Here is a 25,024-nt window from a genome sequence, read left to right as displayed (position 1 = left end):
ATTGTGGTGATATTGTGTTCCCCAAAATATTGTGCACCCTAATAAAGTTATCTGGGGTCACAGAACAGAACAGCCACTAGATATAGAGGTGAGAAAATGGTGGCACACACACCTTTAATCCTAGCACTCCAAAGGATCCATCTGGATCTCTGTGAGTTCAAGGCTGTACTGGAAACAGGCAGGTATGGTGACACAGGCCTTTAATCCCAGGAAGTGATAGCAGGAGGCAGAAAATTATATAAGGTGTAAGGACCAGGAACTAGAGCCTGGTTAAGCTTTTAGGCTTTTGAGCAGCAGTTCAGCTGAGATCCATTCAGATGAGGACACAGAGGCTTCCAGTCTGAGGAAACAGGATCAGCTGAGGATTTGGTGAGGTGAGGTGGCTGTGGCTTGTTCTGCTTCTCTGATCTCACAGCATTCACCCCAATACCTGGCTACAGGTTTGATTTTATTAATAAGAACTTTTAAGTTTCATGCTACACCTAATACCATCTGATTTCAGGATAATATTTTAATTGCATAAAATGAAACTTTATACTTGAAGAGGAAGCCAGTTACACTGAAACAGGATTATGAGCACATTTAAACAGCCCATAAACCAGGAATATTTGTGCTTTTTAAAGAGCAAGGTGAATCTTATCTGGATCTGATTTTCAAGTGATTATTGGCTCCATGACAGTTTGCAGTATTTACAATAATGGCAATGTCAGAAGCCACTATTTATTCTTCTATTGGAGATGGAATCATGGCTGCTCATGTCACTACTGCTTCCTACTTTACCACGAACAGAAATGTTTATGCCAGTTAATGATTATTGAAAATATTTTCCTCCCAGTTTCCAGAAAACTTGAGTTTCTTGGAAAGCTAGTTTCCGTGAACTCTGGTTTTTAGACTAAAGGTTAAAATGTTCTGTTTAAATTAGAAAATATTAACTTCTTCCACCAGCATTGGATGTGATAGGTGACTTGGGGAAGTCTTAATTAGAAATAGTTGTAAGAGGAAATAATTCACATTGGTCACGGAATGCAGCATTTGGTGGGCATTTCTCCAGATAGTTTTGCAAGCAACCTTCCCCAAGCCTGGACAACACCTTACCTCTCTCCCCACACTTTCCCATCAATTACTTGAGAGACACAGCAAGGCAATCAAAGCCTAATGTGAGGAAGGGATGCCTCTCTGTCAGAATAGTGTTTCCCATTGAGTTTCTTTAAACATAAGCTTTCTCCTGAACCACAGAGATGGACTCCTACAATCTAGGCCTAAGACCCAGCTGGAAGGTTAGGACTCTGACTTTCTCTCTGTTAACACTATTACCTGGTCTAAGGAAAGATGTGACAGTAGAAGCAGACATCCAGCCTAGCCATGCTGAGTATAAAGGGGTTCTTAAATAGTAAAGTTAAAAAACATGAATCCATTTGACTCTGCATAGAGCAGACATGAGAGGAGAGGTCAGGTGACGTGTAGGCTGACATCTGCTTTTGTATCCATTCCCAAGGGCTGGATAATCTTGAAAAGAGCCCTCAATATTCTCCAAAAATGGAACAGAACCCTCCCTCAGGGTCACAATCGATATCAACAATGCACAAACCTCCCAAGCACCCATCCTGTATCCTTAAGGTGATTGTTGAAAATGAACTCTAGAATTCAAATGCTGAAGAGGCTGTTGACTTAAGATCTGCTATTACTTTACTGAAACAAACATTCTCATTCCTCTCTCCTAGGAAACCTTTTGTTGATTATATTCATGAGTTATTTCGGAACAAAACGGCACAGGCCTCTCATGATTGGTGTCGGATGTGTGGTTATGGGCCTAGGGTGTTTCTTAATGTCACTACCTCATTTCCTGATGGGCCGGTGAGTACTCCAGTCTTTCATGATATTTTAGGTTCAACTTTCACTTACAGAAAATGAGGCTCAGAATTTCCTGTCTGGGAAAAGCACTGCTTCCCCAAAGTTCAGAATGCTAATATGGAAATTGGAAGATATATTCTCCATTCTGCTGGTGTGATCTGTGACTCTTGCAGCCTGGGTCCATTTCAGGTCCAGTCCTGTCCACTGTGAAGTGGGAATTTGAGACATTGCTTTCATGAAGTTGAGACACCGAACAGATTCTCTGAATCTGCCAAAGCTTGTGCTGAGTCCTTCATCAGGACTATTTAGACCCTACAGTTACAAGGGGTCTACAGTGTGACATAATCACGGGCCAGCAAGGGACAGACCGATGTCAAGGCTGATTTATTTTTGTGTTTACCAATGTATCATAACACAGGAAAGTATAAAAGTGAAATTATGTTGTGGTCCCCCTCCCCCACTTTCCTGCTTTCTGGGGAAAGTTTTCAGTTCTTTCTTCTGTTTGCCTGTGTGTCTTTTTAGTTTTAACACCTTAATATCCAATGATACACAAAATAATATTTCCTACCACAGAGTCATGCTATTCTTTGTTATGGAGCTGGATTCTTTCTCTAGACTGAATGCTTAGCTCATGTCCCCATTAGATTGACTCTCCGAGTCTCTCCCCGTCTCCCTATCCCTCACAGGCTGGCAGGGTGAACTTCCCTCAGAACAGGTCAGGGCTGCATGGTTGTCCCAGGCATGCCTCTCGCTGGTGTCTGCTGTTCTCCACCTGCCTCTGAACTGCAAACCTCTAGGCCAGCTCAGTGCCATCTCCTTGTAATTCCCCATCATTCTTTTCCATATGAATTTGTCTGACTTCTTCCCTCCTCTTCCTCTTCCTCCTGCCTCCCCCTACTCTTCTTCATCATTTCCTTCTTCTATCCTTCCTTTTGTTTTTAAGATCTTTCATCAAGTTGACGTGTGTCAGTGTTTTCCCTGCATGTATACATATGAACCATGTGTGCATCTGGGGGCCACAGAGATCAGAAGGGTGTCATTTTCCCAGGAAGTGGAGTTAGAGATGGTTGTCTGCTATCATGTGGGTGCTAGAAAATGAACCCAGATCCTCTTCAAGAGTAGCAAGTGCTCTTAACCACTGCACCATCTCTCCAGATCCCCTTTGCTTTGCTTTTTTGAGACAGGGTCTTGCTATATAGGCCAGGTTTGCATGGAATGTACTATATAGCTAAGACTGGCCTCAAATTTTTGGTGATCCTCCTGCTGCAGCATTCTAAGTCTTGTTGGTACTTTTCTTTTGCTGTTAGCATTTTTGGTCCCATGACACTGTATTGTCAGGTGGAGTCAATCATCTCTTGTTATGAAATGTGAACTTTTCCTTCTGTTGGAGTTAATGCACACCCAGGAGATTCATTGTTTGAATTCTCAGAAAGGAAAAGTAGGACCACAGATCATAGAATGCAGAGTAGCTGTCTTGATTTGTTGTGCTATTTTGCGTGTTTCTAAAGCTTTCATCTTTTTAATTCTACTTCAGGAAGCCTTTTTCTTTTTCTTTTGTTTGTTCTTTATCTCACACCAATTAATTCTAGGAAATAGTCATTTAGAAACCACAGAGTTGACATTAGAGAATCTGAGAGCCATGTCACCTACATGTAGAGACTTGAGAGCTAACTGTAAAGAAGAGGTACATTTTGGGTGATTATCAAGTTCCTTTGATGATATTGATGACTTACTTTTATTAATTCAGGTTTTTTTTCTCTCTCTGTCTCTCTCTGATGCAGGCTTTCCTCATGAAGCACATGCTGTCCTCAAACTTGCTGTATAGATGAGGGTGGCCTTGAGTTTTTCATTCTCCTATGTTCACTTCTCAAGTGCTACATTGTCAGGCATGGGCCACCACACCCAGTTCCCACAGCTATGGAGTTTAATCCTAGAGCTACCTGTCTTGCTTATTGTAATGATACAGATTTTTTTTTAAAGATTTATTTATTTATCATGTATACAATGTTCTGCCTGCATGTGTCCCTGCAGGCCAGAAGAGGGCACCAGATATCATTACAGGTGGTTGTGAGCTACCATGTGGTTGCTGGGAATTGAACTCAGGACCTCTGGGAGAGCAGTCGGTTCTCTTAACCACTGAGCCATCTCTCCAGCCCCAGATTTCTTTTTCTAATTATTTATTTTTCATTGGTTTATTTGTGTGTGTGTGTGTGTGTGTGTGTGTGTGTGTGTGTTTTCAATGTTTTTATGATGATGACAATGACTGCTGTGGAAATGGAAATGTGTCTGTACACACTCTGGATGCTATGTTTTCAGGGAACAGGAGTCAGTAATCTGCAGAAGCTCTTATTGCACTCAGTTCCTCACAGTGAATGTTTCTTGTGTCCACACAGATATGAATATGAGAAAACAATTAAACCTGCAAGCAACTTGTCCTCAAACAGCTTCTTGTGTTCAGGAAACAGAACCCAGACTTTAATGCCAACGCATGACCCAAAAGGTTGACCAATGCTTCTTATTGCTTTCTGCACACAGACTGGGCCACAGAATACACTTTTATGAAGGGCTTTGAATACGACACTGGGTTTAGTAGGGATGCAAGACAAATGGACAAACTTTATTTCCCTCTTTAGGAAAGGGAGTTGTCTAATAACATAGAATGCTCTGCCTCCTGAGTTTGAATATACTTATTAAGACTCCTTTGTTTCTTCAAGTGGGTGTTTTAAAAATGAGCCAAAGGTATCCACTGCAGCACCACTGCAGAATTAGTCCACAAGGGAAGATGACTTAGAAGGATGGATTTGGACACATGGTGAGATCTATGTGATTGGTCTAGTTTGGTTTTCTGTTGTTGCAATAAAACATTGACTAAAACCAAGTCAGGTAAGACAGAGTTTATCTAGCTTACAAATTGCAGTCCATCATATGGGAAGCCATGGCAGAAATCTGAGGTAGAGACCAAAGCAGAGTTCACCAATGAGTCTTGCATACTGGATTGGTTAGTAACCTCTTTTGTGCAGCATAGGCCATTCTGCCCAGGCCTGGCACTGCCCACAGTGGTCTATGCTGTCTTTCATCAGTTAACCAAGAAGGAAATGCCTCATAAACATTCATACCCACAGGCCAATCTGATGAAGGCAGGTCCTCAGTTGAGATACCCTCTTCTCAGGTCTGTCTAGACTATTGTCAAGTTAACAAATTATAACCATGACAGTGATTATGAAAATAGGAAATATAACCAGAAAGAAGCTTCCCTGGATATGTGCTGTGCACCTGTTCAGAATTCCTTGATTACCCAGGAATTTGCCTTTCAGTCTCCTTTTCCTTCTTTAACAGAGACATTACTTTGCAGTTCAACCAAACAGTTGTTTTCCCTTAGTTCCTAGGGTCCCTGGCACTTTGGTCCTGGCTCCTGCCCTTCATCTGCTATATTATTAACTTTTACATCATTATGATCAAAATCCCAAAGAACAACTCAAGTTAGGAAAGATTTGTCTTCACTCATTGTTTTAGCAGGTTCATGGTAACTTAGCTCCATGTTTATGGATAGAGTATCATGGTGACATGAGTGTTGACTGATTCTGTTCTTCACTTCTTTTTGGGCAGGAAGAATGGAAAAAAGACACAGGAAGTAGTGAGATATAGCCTCTCTGAACATGTCACCCCCATGACCAACTTCCTCCAATTAGACCTGCCTCCTACCTTTTAGTACTTATCAATACTGCCAGTATCATGACTTCATCAACATATTAGTTCTTTGATGATGTGAGAGCCATGGTGACCTGTCTCTGTACATGACTCACAGACACAGTCAGATTTTATGTAAAAGTACTTACTGTATGTATTAGTTATTTTCTTTGACCTTGAGAGAACACCATGAACAAGGGAATGTATACAAGGAAAAGTTTACTTGTGTTTATGGCTATACAGCAATGATTCTCAACCTTCTTTTTTTTTTACATCTTTCAAAATAATGTTAAATATTAATGAATTCAATTTCCCAATCAAGAGACACAGATTAACTAAATGAATTAAGAAACAAACTCCGTCTTTCTGCTGTCTACAGCAAACTCAGTTTACCTTCAAATATTCATGACATCTTAAAGTAAACAGGTAAAGATTAGGGTATTCCCCCCTCCCAACTCTTCAGATCCTCTTCACCTCTCTACCTACCCAATTTTATGTTCTCTCCTTCTCAAATTAAAAAAAAAAGAAAATCAAAATAAGCAAACAAAGAAAATCAATAAAACAGAAAAATGGCCAAAATAAAACTAAACCAAATAAAAGCACACACCAGAAAAACATGGAGTTCATTTTGTGCTGACTCCTGGGCGTGGGACTTTCCCTGAAGTCTGGCTGTCATTCTGTTGTCATGCCACTTGAGGGACTAATTTTCCCTTTGTCAGAAGATATCAATTGAAAATAGCTTCTTGCTTAGGGGTAGGGATTTGAGTCCACTTGGTCTTTGTAGTTCTGGGATTTTGTGTGGTTTGAATCTTTCAGGTCCTGTGCATGCTGTCACAGGCTCTGTAGCTCATCTGAGGTTCAGTCCTGTTGTGTCTGGAAGAGGCTTTCTCTCTGGAACCATCCACCACCTCCGGCCCTTATAATTTTTCTATATCCTCTTGTGGATAGATCCTTGAGTCCTGAGGGGAGGGGTTTGACAAAGACATCCCTTTCAGGATTGAGTGCTCCAATGCCTCTCACACATTGTGCACTGTCTAGTTGTAGTTCTCTGTGCCATTTCTCACCCACTGCAAGAAGAAGCTTCCCTGAGAAGGGTTGATCTATGGTTACATCAATGTCCTTAGGAGTCATTTTATTGCATATTCCTTTAGCAGAAAAGTACTAGTAGGTTTTTCTCTTAGACCCATGACCTATCTAATCCCAGATTCTTGGACCCTTTAGCAATTCCATCTCATAGACTGGGCCTTAAACCCAGACAAAAGTGGTTGGTTAATCTCATAACTTTTATGCCACGATTGCACGAGTATATCATGTAGGCAGGTTATTCATGTTGCCGGGGTTGTAGCTGTGAGATATTGATGAAATAACTTCTCCTCCACTGCTGTGCCTCTGGTCCAAAAGGAAAGTCGGGGGCAGGGGCAGGATGGGAGCTGGGGGCCAGTCTCTAAGTCTCAGGAAGTGGCTGGGGTCTCAGGCAGATGGGCGTGGGGGCAGGGCATGGAGATTGCATGGACTGCCAGGGGCTTGCAGAAGGGGATCCTACCTGGTGGGGCTAGAAGGGGACCTGCCCGGTGGCCAGAACCTGGGGCCAAGTTGGGCAGGTCTTCCCAGGAGTGGCTGGTGCCCAGGGATCGATTCTCAACCTTCTTAATGCTGTGATCATATAATATAGTTCCTTATGTTGTTGTGATCCCAACCATAAAATTATTTTTGTTGCTAATTCATAACTGTAACTTTGCTATGGATATGAATGATAATATAAATATATGCTATTTCAGTGAGTCTTCCAGATGACTCATAGTTCTAGAAGGATGAGAATTCATTAAGGCAGAGAGAAAGGCAGCAGGAGCAGGAAATGAGGAGCTCACACACACCTCAACTATAAGCGTAAGGCAGAGAGAGCAAAGTCGAAGTAGAGTGAGGTTTTAAGCTCCTGAAGCTCATCTCCAGTGACAGTCTTGCTCCTCCTCCTCAAATAGCACCACCAACTGGGACTAAGCATTTAATACTGGAGCCTCTGGGGCATATTTCCATTCATAGCTGCACATCATTCTTACAGGGGCCCTGATTGGTTTCTAGCACTGACATTAGGTTGCTCACAAACCCCTGTCATTCCAGTCCTGGGGAATTAGGTGCCCTCTTATGGCCCTCTTAGGCACCTACACACATAAGTTGCACATATGCACATGAAGGTACACACATTTACATGTACATTTTTAAGAAATATTAAAATTGTTGACTTTTCAGTGGACCTGTGCAGATCTGCTGTACCTGGGATCAGGATTTGAGAACCTAGAAGAATGGGGGCAGATACAGTCTAATGCTGAGACAACCTTGCTTCAGTTTCAGTGGACTTTATACATGAATGAAACAATGAAAGCAATGGTCTCAAGAGGGTCGTTTGATCAGAAACACATGTAAATAAACATCAGTAAGCACATACTAAATGTTAACAGAGCAGCCCTTTCCAAAACTTTCTCAGGACAGGCCAATTTAAACACAATTGCCTGGCACAGACTGTAGATTATATCTGGGAAAGCATGAAAGCAAGGAAGAAGGGAATATCCAGATTCAAGGCACACTGACCAGGTTGGCTTCTATAGCTGTGTTCTCTCTTCCAACAAGAATCTTCATAACTTATGAATTGAATGTAGTTGTTTGTCACAGGACCACAAAATAATGTCTATGAACAATCCGGGGAACGAAATGCATTTGAGTAAAGGGCCCTCTGCCTTTTTACCTGGAGCCTCTCTCACAGTTCCCCAGGGTATTGTTCACCATGCATCACTCTTTTGGTTATGTGCTTATAAAAATCACAGATGCTAAAGGACCCAACACGTCACATGGACACTTAGTATGGAGCTGTCTCAACAGAATCACCTCAGGCCAGAACATCTCTATTTTATGGTGGATCCATGCCACAGAAATTGTAGCAGTCTTCAAGGCTTGGACTGTCACTGTTCTCAGGGAATCTGTGGAGATCAAAATAACTTGAGCATCAAAGAGCAGCCATCTCTGAATCTCTGAGCCACAGAAACCCTCCAAGCAAAGCAATCAGAATCAGTGGCCTCAATGGTAGCCTGTTCTCATCTCCTGCATTGACCTTTGAAAAACTTCTGCTTGTGCCCATTGTGTTATGGTGGATAAGTTAAAATCTCCCATGTGCAGAGGCCCAGCAAAGCACTCAATTCTTCCAGTGTCTGATGCTTTCAGTTCTGCATTAGAGGAGGGTTTATAGTCTCCCTGTGATCTGTAGACAGAAATCAGCATGTTCATCAAAGATAAGAATCTAAGTACATAGAGATGGAAACTGATTTTACTGAACAAGGAGTTAGTAAGAGTTAGACTGCATGACATAGTCATGCTTAGGAAATTTATGGAAATTTAGGCCCTGTCCAATCTACAGTTCAGGGTCCATTGTCCTGCACATCCCTAAAAACACAATGCCAAGATTCCCTAGGGAGTGGAAGTTTATTTAGCTTAGAAAAAATTTGGGAGGTGCATGCAAACCTTCAAAGATTTCTCCTTTTGCCTTTCAATTCTCTTTCGCCCTGTTTGTTTTATTCCGTTGATCACCTACCACTCCAACTGTCTGAATATTTAATTGATAGTAAATGATGGAGTCTATTGAAAAACACAGTTGCTATTCATTTAAACTTTTCAGTTTTTACAGAATAATTGAGACTGTAGAGAATTCCAACTTCTGTCTGTGTTGTGTAGGTACATAATGAATTGTTAGAGATACACACATGTGCTAGTTTTCCTTCCTCAAAGTTATGGAGGATACAGGCAGTGCCCATATTAACTCACTGGGTCCACTGGTTGCTGGAAAATTAAGTCCCTGGAGGTGAGGGGAAGACCTTGGTTGTACTGTTTGCCTATTTTATGATGTAGATTCTCACATACAATGTATTGTTACTGAACACTGACTTGGGAAATGGTGTCTATCTGTAGAGTCATCTCTCCCACCCAGTGGGAATTGGCTCCAGCATAGCACTTACACTCCATTGTAAAGTATTCTTTCAAATATGCAGTAGGGGTGATTCACAGACAGCATTGTTATGGAATATTATTTTAACTAGGAAAAGATGTGTTACATTTGTTTATGCTGCGGAATATTACTTTACCTATGTGAAGGTCTGTTACATTTGTTTTTGCTGCATTTGTTTAATTATATAAAGTTGTGTTGCATTTGTTTCACCTTGCCTGCTTAAGGTGCCTGATTGGTCTAATAAAAAGCTGAACAGCCAATAGCTAGGGAGGAAAGGGATAGGTGGGTCTGGCGGGTAGTGGGATTAAGTAGAAGGAGAAATCTAGGTTTGAAGAGAAGAAGGAGAAAAGAACAAGGAAGAAAGAGAGGGACACACCTGAGACCAGAAGCCAGATATCGACCAGCTAGCCATACACTTGAGGAAGCAGGGAAGTAAGACATACATACATACATACATACATACATACATACATACATACATACATAATGAAAGAAAGAGAGGGAGAGAGAAAGAAAGAAAGACAAAATCCCTGAGGTAAAAGGTAGAGAAAGAGAAACAGGTTAATTTAAGCTAAAGGGAGCTAGGCCAAGAATTCATAACTAATAAGAAGTCTCTGTGTCATGATTTGGGAACTTGTTGGTGGCCCAAAAAAGAGAGCCTCCTAAACAGCACAGTAACATAAGTCATTGAATGATTATCATGGGCTTGTGACCTGAGAAGTGATTACAGAAAAATTTGAATTAACTTTCAAAATGCTCATGCAGTTTTCTGTTTTAATGCAGAGTGCATAAAAGAAATTAAATCCTCAATGTGGGTATACGTAATGGTAGGAAATGTTATCCGTGGAACTGGTGAAACTCCTATCATGCCATTGGGTATTTCCTACATAGAAGATTTTGCCAAATCAGAAAACTCCCCTTTATACATTGGTAAGTTTGAAAATCAGACTTGGGATAGTTATTAGCATAGCAAATACTGGGAGGTAAATATCAGTTATTGATTTGGACACATTGTGGTTTCAGAACCATGAGCAGAGTGCTATAGAAACATTGGTTATAAGATTATTCAATGGGGCAATTAAATTGTAGCTCTAGATAGTGTTTGACTCATCACTACAGCTTTCACAATAAATTTTTTTCTTTTAAATTTTATTTTATTTTGGGGGGAAGATTGCAAATGCAGAGAGTAGATACAAAGGGATGGGAAGGTGAATGGGGTATGGATGCATACTATAAAATGCACAAAGAATCAATAAAAAGTGAAAAATACAATAATTATGGTAAAGTAAGATACATAATTATTGAATCTTCCATTTAGTATGTAAATAGCTTAATTTAATAAATAAATAGCTATATAACTACATAAATATTATATATATAAATAAATAATCAACTAACTGAAAAACAAATAAGAAATTAGGAATGCATTTTCATGAGTCCCTCTATGGCTTAAGAGATATAGAAGCCACATGTAAAAACAGAATTATCTATGCTAGACAATAAGTTAAATTAAGAATAAATGAAGTTGCCTTGGGAAGACATATATTTACCTTGACTCCATAGGTCCACACAGTGGGGGATTCTTCTACTTAGTGTGTAGAGTGAGAGGAAGAAAAGTCAAACAATATTTCCATGGGAAGAAAGTGAACAGTAAACATATAGTTTGGAGAGCTGTTAGGAGGAAGCAGATGATGAAGAGCTGGCCAACAAAGTCAAGTACATTAGGAGAATAAAGATCAAAACTGGAAAAAGTGGTCTATGATGGAGGTCAGTTGTGCCAAGAGAGTATCTTAGACTCAGGAAGATCTGAGCAGAGTGAGAGGGGAGGAGTCAAGGCAGACAGTGCAGGGCAGGAATGAACAGTGGAGCTGGAAATCTTGCAGGAATCATTGGATAGAGGGCATCAAACAGTGTGGAGTGTTAGAGCAAGGAAGACAGAAGGGTTTGGTATTGAGAAGTCAGGCACATGGAGGACTAACCCATAGAACCACAGGCAAGGAGGAAAAAACAAAATTTAAAGTAAAGAGAAGGCAGAAGTTGAAGTTGTTTGTATCTGTTTTTTCTGTGAGTAGGGATGGCTCAGCTGAGATTCTGAACTCAGATAAATTGGGAGATGCTAGTGGTGGTTCAAAGAAGTCAGGTGATGTTGGAAGGGACCAAGGAAATGAAAACAATAATAAGATAAGAATGAAGACCAGAGTGGATGGGGAAGTGAGTAGATGGGAGTTTGGGTGGAGGAAATAGGAGGAATGGAGGGAGGGGAAATTATTTTTGGCATGTAAAATAAATGAAAAAAATGTAAAAAAGAAAGAGGACCAGGATAGCATCCAAGAGAAGTGCTGTTATGAGGACACATTCTCTCTTTGGAAGGAAGTTTCAAGAGAAGAGCTTTGATGAAGACACATCATAGGAAATTCATCACAGCTCACACTGCTTGTGAAACTGTGCTAGTTTCATTCCTGTTGCTGTGAGAAATTGCAACTTTGGAGAGTAAGGGGTTCATTTGACTTACAGTTCACTACAACAGAGAAGTCACAGTAGCTGGAGCTTGAAGCAGCCGGCCACACCCACAAGAGCAGAGGGAGTGAATTGTGCATGCATATGTCTTTGCTTGCATGGTTGTGCTCAGCTCTTTTCCCACTCTCACATAGCTGATGACACCCTGACTAGGGAATGGTGCTGCCCACAGTGGGATGCTTCATCTTATATCAATTAACTTAAGACAGTTTCCTGATGACATGCCACAGGTAAACCCTTGTAGACAATACTTCATTAAGACTCTACTCCCAGGTAATTCAACATTGTGTCAAGGTGAAAATTATAGCTAACTATCGGAGTCCCTTTAAAATCAGGGGCATGGAAGCATCAACATGACCTTGCTCACATCATGGCTTGATGGGTCTGCCTGTGACAGTACAGTCTTTGCCTTCAACTCAGCATAAAAGAGAATTTGGAATGTTGCTTTTAGTAATAAAGCTTCTGTGACACTCAGATTTCATTCACTTTAATAAATATGTGAGATAATGATTTATGAAGAGAAAGGATTCATTTGGATCATAGCTTTGGAAGTTCTGGTCTATGTCACTGGAATGTGTGGTGTGGAGGTCTGCCATGAGGCAGCTGACTATGGTGGAAGGATGGGTAGAATAAAACATCAATCTTGAGACTGGGAAGCAAAACAGAATGAGTAATGAGCTATGGTTCTACTTCAGATGACTTGAACATTCACCACCATGCCCTGCATCTGAGGGTTCCTTCAGACTCTAGTGGTAATCCACAGTAATTCACATTGAAACAATGGTACTTTCTCAATATTTAAAGAAATAAATATATGTATATATAAAATACATTCAAAACTTAATTTCTTTATATGTTTAATATAAAAAATATCTGAGGTAATGGGGAGTGTAGCTAAGTTCTAGAGCACTTGTCTAGACTATTGGATTTGATACCTAGCTTTGCAAAGGAAGGAAAAGAAATAAAATTAAAAACAATTTAATCTCAAGGCTTTTTTGTGTGGGTGCAAGCATATTAATTGTGTGGTTATGCAACTTCCTGTCTTTTCTTTCTTCCAGGGATTTTAAAAATTGGAGTGGTCATTGGTCCCTTGATTGGACTTATGTTGGCAACCTTCTGTGCAAATATTTATGTGGACTCTTGGTCTGTGAATACAGGTAACACAATACATTTTATTTATATAGGCCAGGCCCTAGAGTGTGGGAGAATGCTCCAGAAGACTATGCTACTGCCTCCTTTGATCTTTAGTTTACAAATTATCACTGCTTATAGATTGCCAACCCAAGAGGAACAGAGACAAGGGTAAAAATGTTACCTTTCTGATGAAAAATCCACCATTCTTCCAGTGCATTTCAGCCATACCTTTGGTCTCAAAAATATTTACTCACATAAAGTTTTCTCAATGAGTCAGTCACTGTGGATAACAAAATAGATCTTTCTGTTATGTGATAAGCACCATTTTGTAAAGTTTTCACAGGATAAACAGAAATGTAAGATGAATTGCTAAATGGTCTTATTACTAAAAAACTCAGAGCCAGATATTGGGGTGAAAACTAATAGATCAGAGGAATAGTACAAGCCACAGATAACCTTACCTTGTCAACTAACTCCTCAGCCTCCAGAGAGAACTAGTTCTTGTATAACTTTCTGTGCTGTGCCTACTCATTTCCTGTCTCTGCTCAGCTATATTACTTCTTTTTTCTGCCCAGCTATATCACTTCCTGTCTGTCTAAACAGACCTCCAGATCTATATAGTTAACAAGCTTTTGGAGTGCGCCATCATACCTGGCTCTGTTCCCAATGTATCCTTGAATTCATAGAGGTCCAGATGAATCTCTGCCTCCCAAATGCTAGGATTAGAGGCGTGTGCTACCTCTGCATGATCTCTATGTTTAATATAGTGGTTGGCTTTTTCCTCTGATCCCCAGATAAGCTTTATCTGGGTGCACAAATAAAATATCACTACATTTCCCCTGTTTTGTCTAAAATAAAAAGTTATAACTAATATAAGAAAGACTATATACAAAACTACATACAATATATACAGCAAAAAACACATCAACAATGTCTAGTCCATTTGCATTTGACAAATTTAGCGAAAATATTCCATTATCTATCCTATTTTGGAGGTTCCAAAATGTACCTAATTCACTTTCTATCCTAACTTGTATTATCAACTGAACACAATCTTTTAATGTCTTTCAAACTTATACACTTTACACCTCTTTAGTGCATTTTTTCCTGAAATTGTTAACAAGGAAAACTATATGTATCTAATCTTCAATTCCCTCAGAGACCCTAGAAGGAAATAATATTATCTAGTTAAACAGGAAGTACAAATACACGACTTCCAAACAATGTGAAAAATGACAGAAATAGATAGCTGCCTGGACAGTCACTCAAGAAATCTGCAATGTTGGGATACCCATCTTTAGCCTATAAGATATCGGATAGAGTCATGTGTGAGGAAGGATTTTCTAAAGAGCTGTCCTACCTTTTCTTAGCAAGGATTGGTGGTTTTTTCTTTTGTGTCCTGTTTGTCCATTTTGGACAGCATACTGTCAACAGTTGATTCCAGGGCACTTTCTTGCCCAGTGGCTAACTTTTGACACAATGAAAGTAAAATGCATAAGGAGTTTTTTTCAATGCCCATCATCTTCTCTGAAGTAGATTGGTGCTGTCAGAAGCAGACATGTCTCATTGTCATTTAAAAAAAGGAAAAATCTGTTATTAAAACATCTTAAAAGCCATATTCTGTAGATCTCTGAAATGTTTGATGATGAACTGTATACCTAAAATAAATTTATCGTTGATCCTGAAAACATACCTAATATGATTACAAGTTTGATTGTAATGACTAACTACTAATCTGCATTTCTTTATATCCTAATTAGTTGGTAATAATAACTTTCAAAGACTTGAAAATTGCATTACATTGTTAAATAAACTATATAGATACAATACCTTGAACAAGAGTAGAAATATATGTACAGTATTTTCTAACAAAATTAATCTCAAATTTGTATCAATATACATAATTTGTATATAATATACAAAAATCCAATTCAATGCAAAATATTTAAAAATAGTTGCCTTTTAAAAGTAGATTCAATAATCTATCTTATCATATCATATCTCTATAAATCAATCTCAAATTTGTAGCAATATACATAATTTGTATATATATATATATAAAGAATCCATTCCAATGTAAAATATTTAAAACTAGTAGTTGCTTTTTAAAAGTAGATTCAATAATCTACCTTTTTAATCTCATTATATATCCATATTCCCTCTTTTTTCTTTTCAGAGTAGATTCAATAATCTACCCTTTATCCATCATTTCTATATCTTTTTTTTCAGAGCAGATGCAATAATCTACCTTTTATCTAAATCCTCTTTTTTCCTTTTCTTTCTTTTTGTTTTTTTTTTCAAACAGGAACCTTAAATCTAATCTCCTTTGTTTAGCCTTTTTCCTGATCATTCACAAAACAACTTGTAACCAACTATCCTAAATAATTAATTAATAATAATTAAAATTACTTCCTGCAGTCTGGGGAAAGGGTATCTTTAGGGAATCCTGAAAAGAAAATTTTTGGGTTAATTGCCAAGTCCTGGGAGAGGTAGCTGTATCATTTTTTTTTTTTTGTCCAGTGTCTGCACAATGCGAAAATACAGGGTTTGTCTCAAGTCCTTGCTCAAGTAGTCTATGAGGCTGGATCATTTCAGCTAGACAACTCAAAATTGTCCTGAGCAGTTTGTAGTCCAAAGGCGATCTTTGGGTGTGTTTGTCAGCTAGTGGTATTACTATCATCTTGATGGAATCAGCATTGTGGGACCCTATCATCTTTTTGGAGACTTCAGATTTGCTGTTAGACATGGTCATGATTCCCTGAAGAAAACTGATGGAGACTCAAACACAAAAACATGTACAGGCAGCTTAATGAAGCCCTTTTTCCTAAATCAGTTAGAACTCTATATGATTGTTAATATCATGACAAAATTTAAAATATATTTAAATCTTATAAATTTTGATATAAAATTCATACTTTAAGAAAAGTTTTAAAGAGTCAAACTAGTACCAAGGAATTATAAGATTAGTGGCAATAGAATAGTCCCTTAATTTTTATTTTTCTTCTTTCCCATATCAGATGGCTCTTCTGACACAATACAGAGATTTTACATTTTCTTTTAACAAGCATGCTTGGATTTAGAGGAGAGAGCCATGCTCCAACTCCAAAGACAGCTTTAATTTTTAATTGAACTGGGACTACATAAAGACTATTTGGGTTATGTATCTGTAAAGAACAGCAGAAACAAACATTTAGGAAGATTTATGAAATTTTATATGTGATATACCAATAGACCAATTTACTCTTTTTCTTGGGACATTTTGTCTGGATGATTTGTCCTTTTTCTTCAGATGTCTCATTTGTCCAGTGTTCTTCAGATTCTTCAGCCTTCATTTTCCTGAAAGACAAGAACAAAACCCTTCCCCAATGGTAACTTTGGGGAGTTTCCCTTTTGGCAAGTTATATCTGATTAAATGATAAGCATTTGTTAGTTGTATGAGTTAATTTAAATTGAATGGTTATGCTGGTTGATGAATTATTACCTCTTCTAAGTAAGAGGTCTCTCTTGTTCAAATCAAACCTTTATCAATTTTGATGGTATCCATAGCCTTTCCTCTCTTTTAGAAACAATAACAAAACTTCATCCCCAATGTAATACATATCCTGGTTTCCATTCTGAGGTCAGCACATCTTTAAAGTATATAGGCTGATTTAATTCTGTAGATTTTTCTGCTATCCAGTGTCTCTCCACAGCTATTGTTACTTCCTTATTAGCATTGAGAAAATTCAAAGTTAATAGAGCATTATGTAATCTATTTCTGGGAGTTGTTGCTACACCTTTCTGTTTATTTAGCATATCCTTTAGACTAATTTTTGATCTTTCTATAATTACTTGGCCTGTAAGATTATGTAGTATACCTGTAATATGCTTTATATTGTAATAAATAAAAAACTGTTTCATTTTAACAGAGACATATGTTGGAGCATTGTCAGTTTTAATTTGTGCAGGTATACCCATGATGGCCATAATGTCTAGCAAATGTATGATTATAGAATCAGCTTTTTCAGAACTCAGAGCAATTGCCGATTGAAATCCTGTATAAGTATCAATAGTGTGTTGTACATATTTCAATTTTCTAAATTCTACAAAATGAAACACATCCATCTGCCAGATTTTATTCCTCTGAGTACCCCTTGGGTTACATTATGCTGATGGTGGAGTTTTATAGTAAAAAGAACAAGTAGGACATTTCCTCACAATTTCCTTGGCTTGTTGCCAGGTTATGGAAAATCATTTTTAAACCCTTACTATTGATATGATGTTTTTTATGAAATTCTGAGACTTCCAGAATATTTCCTATCAGTAGTTTATCAATCTCATCATTACCTTGTGCTAGATGGCCTGGCAGATCCATATGGGATTATATGAGTTATATATAAGGGATGCTTCCTATTCCTGATTATATCTTGTAACTGAATAGTGAAGTAATTCTGACTCATCAGGGATAAATTCTACAGTCTCAATATGTAATACCACTCTTTCAGCATACTGAGAGTCAGTTACTATGTTGAGAGGTTCTGAAAAATCCATTAATACCAAAAGAATAGCATATAATTCTGATTTTTGAACCAAATTATAAGGACTTTGAACCACTTTACTTAAATTTTCTGCTTTGTAACCTGCCTTTCCTTGTTTGTTTGCATTGCATAAAACAGATGTTGCTGTTTCCCATACAATGTGAGGCAGGATCCAATTAGCTCTCTTTATAAGTTTAATTCTATTGCTTTTGGGATATTTGCTGTTAATCTTTCCCAAAAAGTTACTGCAAGCTCTTCCCCAAGGTTCAGTCTCTGCCCATAATTTGTCAATGTCACTCTTAGTTAATGGTACTACAATTTCTGCTGTGTCTATTCCTGCTAATTAATAAAGTTTCAATTTTCCTTTTAAATTAAACCACTCAGAGATATTTTTCACATAAGATTTTAATTTTTACTCTGTTTGTTTGGTAAAAATATCCATTCCAATATAATATCTTCCCTCTACATTAAAATTCCTGTAGGAGAATACTTAGAGGGTAAAATAACCAGGGTGCAATCAAGCTTTCGATCCACACAATCCACATGATCCACATGTACATCCTGTATTTTCTTTTCTACCAAAGCCAATTCTCTCTCAGCTTCAGCTGATAATTCTCTTGGACTATTTAAGTCCTTATCACCTTCTAAGGTTTTGAACAAAATGCTTAGCTCATCATTTTTTACCCAAACAGTGGTTGGTAGATAGGAAATATCTCTGAATAATCTTTGGAATTCGTTAAGAATCTGTAATCAATCTCTCCTAATTTGCACTTTTGGGGATCTAATTTTTTGTAGATTTGTTTTATATCCTTAATAATTAATAGAATCTCTTCTTTGTATCTTTTCAGGAGCAAGTTTTAATCCCCAACAAGGCAAAAATTTTCTTTACTTCTTTAAACATTTTCTGCATTTGAATCAACTAATAAAGATCATCCATGTAATGATAAATTATAGATTTAGGAAATTGTTTATGTATTCTTCCAATGGCTGTTGTACTAAATATTGGCACAGGGTTGGGCTCTTAAACATTCCCTGTGGGAGAACCCTCCATTGATATATCTTAACTGGTTGAGAATAGGTAGGCACTGTCTTTTTCTTGTAAGGGTATTTAGAACAAACAGTTTTTTAAATTGATAACTATAAGAGGCCATCCTTTAGGTAACAGAATACACAAAGGAATTCCAGATTGTGGCAAGCCCATTGGTTGAAATGTCTTGTTAATTGCTCTTTGGTCTGTTATCATTCACCACTACCAGATTTTTTAAAATAACAAATACAGAAGAATTCCAAGGGCTGGTTGGTTCTTCAATTTGCTGAACCTTTAATTGTTCTTGTACCAGCTGTTCTAAGGCCTGTAGTTTCTCTCTTGGTAAAGGCCATTGCTGAACCCATACAGGCTTGTCTGTTAACCATTTTAAAGGTAGAGCTGTTGGTGTCTTTGAAAGATGAGCAGTTGTGCCCTGTTCTTATACAATCTGGATGGCTGGTGACCACTCTTTAGAATAATACCTCCTAATATTTTTTTCTCAGAAACAAGTGTTAGTTCATGATTTGTTTCTGAGGTTGGAGGAATGTTAATCTGAGTATTTCATTGTTGTAATAGATCACAGCCCCATAAATTCAGAGTTATGTTAGTCACATATGGCTTTAATTTTTCTCTCTGTCCTTCTGGCCCTATACATTCGACTCTTCTTTTGCTCTGTTTTACTTGAGATAATGTTCCAATCCCTAAAAACTGAACATTTATCTCTTGAAGAAGCAAATTTGGATGCCAAGATTCTGGTGCAATTATTATTATGTCTGCACCTATGTCTACAACACCTTCAATGAGAACATCATTTATTCATATTTTTTAATTTCAGTCTTTGTTCATTTATAGAAGTTTGTCAAAAAATTTGCTTTATGGTTTCTCCTAAATTTTTTGTTCTCTCTTCTATAGCTGTTCTATCACTTTGAGCAATATCCTTTTTTACAGTTGGCATTTAGTTATTTAATTGCTCTGGGAAAGGATTTCTTCTACAATGGTAGGAAAGAACTGAACTGAATTTGTTCAGTTTGCAAGAAGCTCCTCAGGTAGTTTCCCAGTGGCAAAGGCAAAGGATTACCTTGTCTGTCCCTTGTTGATCTACATTTACTAGAACAATATTTATGTTTACCACACCTATTGCATAATCCAGAAGTGAGGGGAATTCTGTTGCCATTGTTCCTTGAAGAAACATTGTTTCTAGGAACCTCCTGTTTACAGTCCATTTTTAGGTGACCTTGATTACCACAATTAAAGCATCTCACATTATTATTTTTCTTTAATCCTCTGGAAATCACCTCTCCTATCCAAGTATCATCACGGTCATGAGATTCAATATTAGTTGTATCTTGGTTCCATTTCTCCAAGGGTACTGGTCTTGCCTTTAATGGCCTAATTGTCCTTTTGCATTCTCAAAAGCCAGAGATTCCATTATTATCTGTCTAGCTTCTGAATTTGGTATCATTCTATTTATTGCTGAAGACAACCTTTGTAAGATATCTATGAAGGTTTTGTTAGGGCCCTGCATAACTTTTGTAAATGACTCAATTTTCTTTCCCATTTCTTCAATTCTGTCCCAAGCATTCAGAGCTGCCATTTGGCATAGAATTAGGGAATGGTCACCATATAAAGATTGTTTTTATTTATCAACATAATCACCTTCTCCAAGAAGTCAGTGTTGGAAAATTTCCATACCTCTTGCCCTACATTGTTCTTTTATAGTCTTAGCCTCCTCTTTCCCCCAGGTTCTTCATTATAACTGTGGACCAGCCTCTAGGACAGCTGTAACAAAATCTTTCCAGTCCAGAGGAATAATTTTATTATAATTTGACTACGAGTTGAACATCTTCTTTACAAATGGAGAATGGATACCATATGAGACTATAGCTTCTTTAAATCTCCTCAAATCTAACATTTACACAGTTGTCCAGTTAGCACATACACAGCCTTGAGCATTTGGTAGTTCCTGTAAGGTTACCACATAGATTAAGGTTGGCTGTTTGAAATCTTAGGCTGTTTCTCTGTAACCATAAATTTCAATGCAGAGATAGGTTCACCTTTAAATTCTTCTTTCTGGACCTGAATATCTCTATGATCTGTTGTTACAAGTTTTTCTAAAACTTTTATCTTGGACTCAAACTAATCAATCATTCTAATGATAAACCAAAAATGACCAAACAAATAATATTTATAATTAACATTATGTAAATCCCATCTACATTAATTATCCTCTTATTTAATTGTTCCATTTTCAGACCACCCAATGAGTTATTAATTAGAGACCAAATTCCCTCTATTGTAAAAATATTTCCCATGTTTTTAATGGGGGAAAATTTTCCTTTTAACTAATTTTTCTCTTAAAGATATCTTTATTTACTCACCAAGTTTACCAAACGCATAGAACAGTAGAAGTCCAATGGAGTTTCAAGTCAGCTACCTAGTGTGGTATCAGTCTGATATGGGGATCCAGAGAGAGCCCAAAACCCACCAGGAGAGAAGAAGCCAAAGAGAATCCAGCCCATGTGGTGTGAAGACTCTGGCTATGTGCAGCTCAGGCTTGAGCTGGGTCCTGTAGGACCACAGGCAAGCTGCTTTTTCGTGAATTTGTGCCACAAACGTTGGGGAACCAGATGTAACACAATTGCTAAATGGTCCTATTAATAAAAAACCTGGAGCCAGATACTGGAGTGAAAACTGAGAGATCAGAGGAATAAGACAAGCCATAGCCAACCTTACCTTATCAACTCTTCAGCCTCTAGAAAGAGCTATTTCCTATATACTCATCCCTATATCCTTTTTGTGCCCTGCCATCTTCCTCTCTCTGCCCAGCTACACCACTTCCTCTTTCTGCCCAGCTCTATCACTTCCTGTCTGTATGTACAGACCTCCAGACCTCTATGGTTAACTAGTGCTGAGAATTAGAGGCTTGTGCCACTGTGCCTGCCTCTATTCCCAGTGTGGAATTAAAATCACAGAAATCTGGATGAATCTCTGCCCCCTGAATGCTAGGATTAAATGTGTGTGCTACCACTGCCTAATCTCTATGTTTAATATAGTAGCTGTTTTTTCCCCTCTGATCCCCAGATAAACTTTACTGGGGTATAAAAGTAAAATATCACTACACAGAAATGCTCATTTACTACTGAAAAAATGCATCTCCTCTACTGTTAGATAAAATTAGTTAATTTTCTTAATACACAAAACAAAAAATAATTGGATACCATGTGATATTTTATTTTATTATCTATCTATCTATCTATCTATCTATCTATCTATCTATCTATCTATCTATCATCTATCTATCATCTATCTATCTATTTGTCTATCTATCATCTATCTATCTACATACGTGTGTGGTGGTATTGTGTTCCCCAAAATATTGTGTACTCTAATAAATTTATCTGGGGTCAGAGAACAGACAGCCACTAGATACAAAGGCTGGAAAATGGTGGCACTCACACTCCAGAGATAGAAATCCCTCTGGATCTCTGTGAGTTCAAGGCCACATTGGAAATAGCCAAGCATGGTGACACACTCCTTTAATCCCAGAAAGCCAACCTTTAATCCCAGGGAGTAGTGGTAGAAAGCAGAAAGATATATAAGGCGTGAGAACCAGAAACTAGAAGCATTTGGCTGGTTCAGCATTTGGCTGGTTAAGCATGTGGCTGGTTAAGAATTCAGGCTTTTGAGCAGTAATTCAGCTGAGACCCATTCCGGATGAGGACTCAGAGGCCTCCAGTCTGAGGAGACAAGACCAGCTGAGGATCCGGCGAGGTGAGATAGCTGTGGCTTGTTCTGTCTCTCTGATCTACCAGCATGGACCCCAATAACTCACCTCAGGTTTGATTTTATTAATAAGAACTTTTAAGATTCCTGCTACATACGTGTGTGCGCGCGCGCATGCACGCATTGTTTGTATGTGTGCTTGCTGAGGTCAGAAGAAGATTTCAAATTACTTAAAATCAGAATTACAGACAATTGTAAGATTCAATGTGGGTGCTGGGATTAGAACTCAGGCTCAGGGCCTATGCAAGATCATCAATAAGTCTTAGCCACTGAACTGTCTCTCTAGCCCCTCCCTCTCCTTCTGTGATGTTTTGAGATATGACCACATCAGGTTAAAGCCAGTTCATTAGATATGCCTCAAATCTTTTTCCTATCTTTTGGACATGAAGTTTTAACCTTTTACACTATGTAGCACCCCAGAACCTTTCTTCTTACTTAATTACAGCTTCACCCAATTGTTCAAGGGCAGACACTTTTTCTAAAGCTTTGAACTAGCCAAGTCAGATGGCAGTCCTTGTAATCCTAACATTTAGGAAGCAGAGGCAGAGGATCAGAAGTTCAAGGACCTAATGGGTGACAAGTTTACAATAATATACAAATTTTGTGTTTAGATGGCTTAGGATCCTTAATAATTTTCTGCAGTTTACACAGGAAAGAATGGTGCAAGCTAATAAAATGTCTGTATTTCTCCACAGATGACCTGACCATAACGCCCACTGACACACGCTGGGTCGGTGCTTGGTGGGTCGGCTTTTTGATCTGTGCTGGAGTGAATGTCCTGACCAGCATCCCCTTTTTCTTTTTTCCCAAAACACTCCCAAAGGAAGGACAAGAGGATAATGTGGATGTGACTAAAAGTGACAAAGAAGTGAAACACCGAGGAAAAGCCAAGGAGGAAAAACATGGAATCACTAAAGGCAAAAGGAAAACTTTAAACCCTGTATTTGGTTTAGATGGGTCTGCAGTTTGTGGAGTGTTTGTCATGCTGTGCTGAGTTAAGATAGTTTGTCACTAATGGTCCCTACTCAGATGTGTTAAACTCCTTCCAAAGTTACCACTTGGGAGCAACTGACATGATTTGTAACCTGCTTATTTTAGATTAGACTCTATGAAAAGTTCAAGTTGATCTGAAAATTCAATAAGCAAATATAATTTTCCCATTTTGAAAAGCCTATTTTGCACAAAATATTAGTCTAAGTTAAAAAACATCAATAATCAGAAATTCAGCTAAAGATAATGGGAGAGAAATATTCGTACTAAGGTAGCAGTGTAGTTTGATAATAAAAATGTCTTTTTAGCAATAAGCATCCTTGAAATTAAGGCTGGAAGAGAAAACTTAAGAGGTGATATAATCCTCTGTATTTGAAGGTGTGTGATATTTTCCAGGAGAACTGTTCCCTAAGAAATAGACTGTTGTGAAACAAGCAGGAATGTTATTAACCTAAGATGCAGAGTAGTAACGCTCCTGTAGAGACTAAGGTGGGAAGCTGAGTGTTCAAGGCTGTCCATTCTTAAACCTTGGCACTAATTTCACAGTTGTGTGTGCAGAGACCTTTCATTATCAAGAGATATGCTTTCATGGCTTGGGCTCTGGAATTCATAAAGTATATACTTGGAGGATAGGAAGGGGTTATTTCTTCACCTGTCAAATGAGAGTAGCAGTATGCTATATTCTTGGGTTTCTGTGCTGTTCTTGTGTAGACTACTGTTGTCAGCATTTTAATGATGATGTTGTATTTCCTCCATCACTCATATTCTCCAACACTATTGTGCACTAAATAATCATACCTCTCCATTAAATACTATTGACTATTGCTCAGGTGCTAGTCAAACTAACATCCAGTTGAGAGGCTTGAACTTTCTTAGAATCATGGTCATGTTAAAGTTTTCTCAAAAGAGCTAATAATTATTGTGTGTGACTGTATGATCTGCCATATAAATATATTGTTTTTTAATTTTAATTTTTTGTTTTCAATATATCCTAACCACAGTATCCCCTTCTTCCACTCCTCCCAGTTTCCACCAACTTCCCCTTTTTCACAGATCCACTCCTTCTCTGTCTCCCTTCAGAAAAACATAGGCCTCCCAGGGATATCCACTGAACATGGCATAATAAGATGCAATAAGACTAGGCACAAACACACCCATTAAGGCTACCTGAGATAACCTAGTAGGAGGAAACAAGTTCCAAGAGTAGGCAAAAGAGTCAGAGACACCCTACTTCCACTGTTAGAAGTCCCCCAAAACACCAAGCCAACAGCCATAACATATATGTAGATGACCTAGTGTAGACCCATGCATGCTCTGTGATTGTTGCTTCAGACACTGTGAGCCCTTACCAGCCATACTTAGTTGAAGTCTGTGGACTATGTTTTCCTGGTGTCTTTGATTCCTCTGGCTTCTACATTTCTTTCATTTCTGTGACTTCACCATGCTCCAAGGGGAGGGATCCAATGGTGTAGCTGAAGTTTTCCTGGTCCTGCCTGGCTCCTACAGCCTCAAACTCCTGCAGCTGCT

At 38.3% G+C, this 25,024-nt stretch overlaps 1 protein-coding gene across 1 annotated transcript in view; it reads left to right on the top strand.

Moving 5' to 3' along the window:
• Positions 1-25,024, top strand: part of LOC102909369 (solute carrier organic anion transporter family member 1A5-like) — a 57,511-nt gene that overhangs the window by 6,484 nt on the left and 26,003 nt on the right. The window contains exons 3-7 of the mRNA XM_076568221.1: positions 1,722-1,854; positions 4,245-4,351; positions 10,313-10,459; positions 13,105-13,203; positions 23,203-23,424. Coding sequence (XP_076424336.1) covers positions 1,722-1,854; positions 4,245-4,351; positions 10,313-10,459; positions 13,105-13,203; positions 23,203-23,424 — 708 coding nt within the window. The remainder of the gene's footprint in view (positions 1-1,721; positions 1,855-4,244; positions 4,352-10,312; positions 10,460-13,104; positions 13,204-23,202; positions 23,425-25,024) is intronic.

This window comes from Peromyscus maniculatus, chromosome 3, assembly GCF_049852395.1.
Source record: "Peromyscus maniculatus bairdii isolate BWxNUB_F1_BW_parent chromosome 3, HU_Pman_BW_mat_3.1, whole genome shotgun sequence".
In the NCBI taxonomy this organism is placed as follows: domain Eukaryota; kingdom Metazoa; phylum Chordata; class Mammalia; order Rodentia; family Cricetidae; genus Peromyscus; species Peromyscus maniculatus.
The sequence above is the reverse complement of the archived record's forward strand: the minus strand, read 5'-3'. Positions and strand labels throughout refer to the sequence as shown.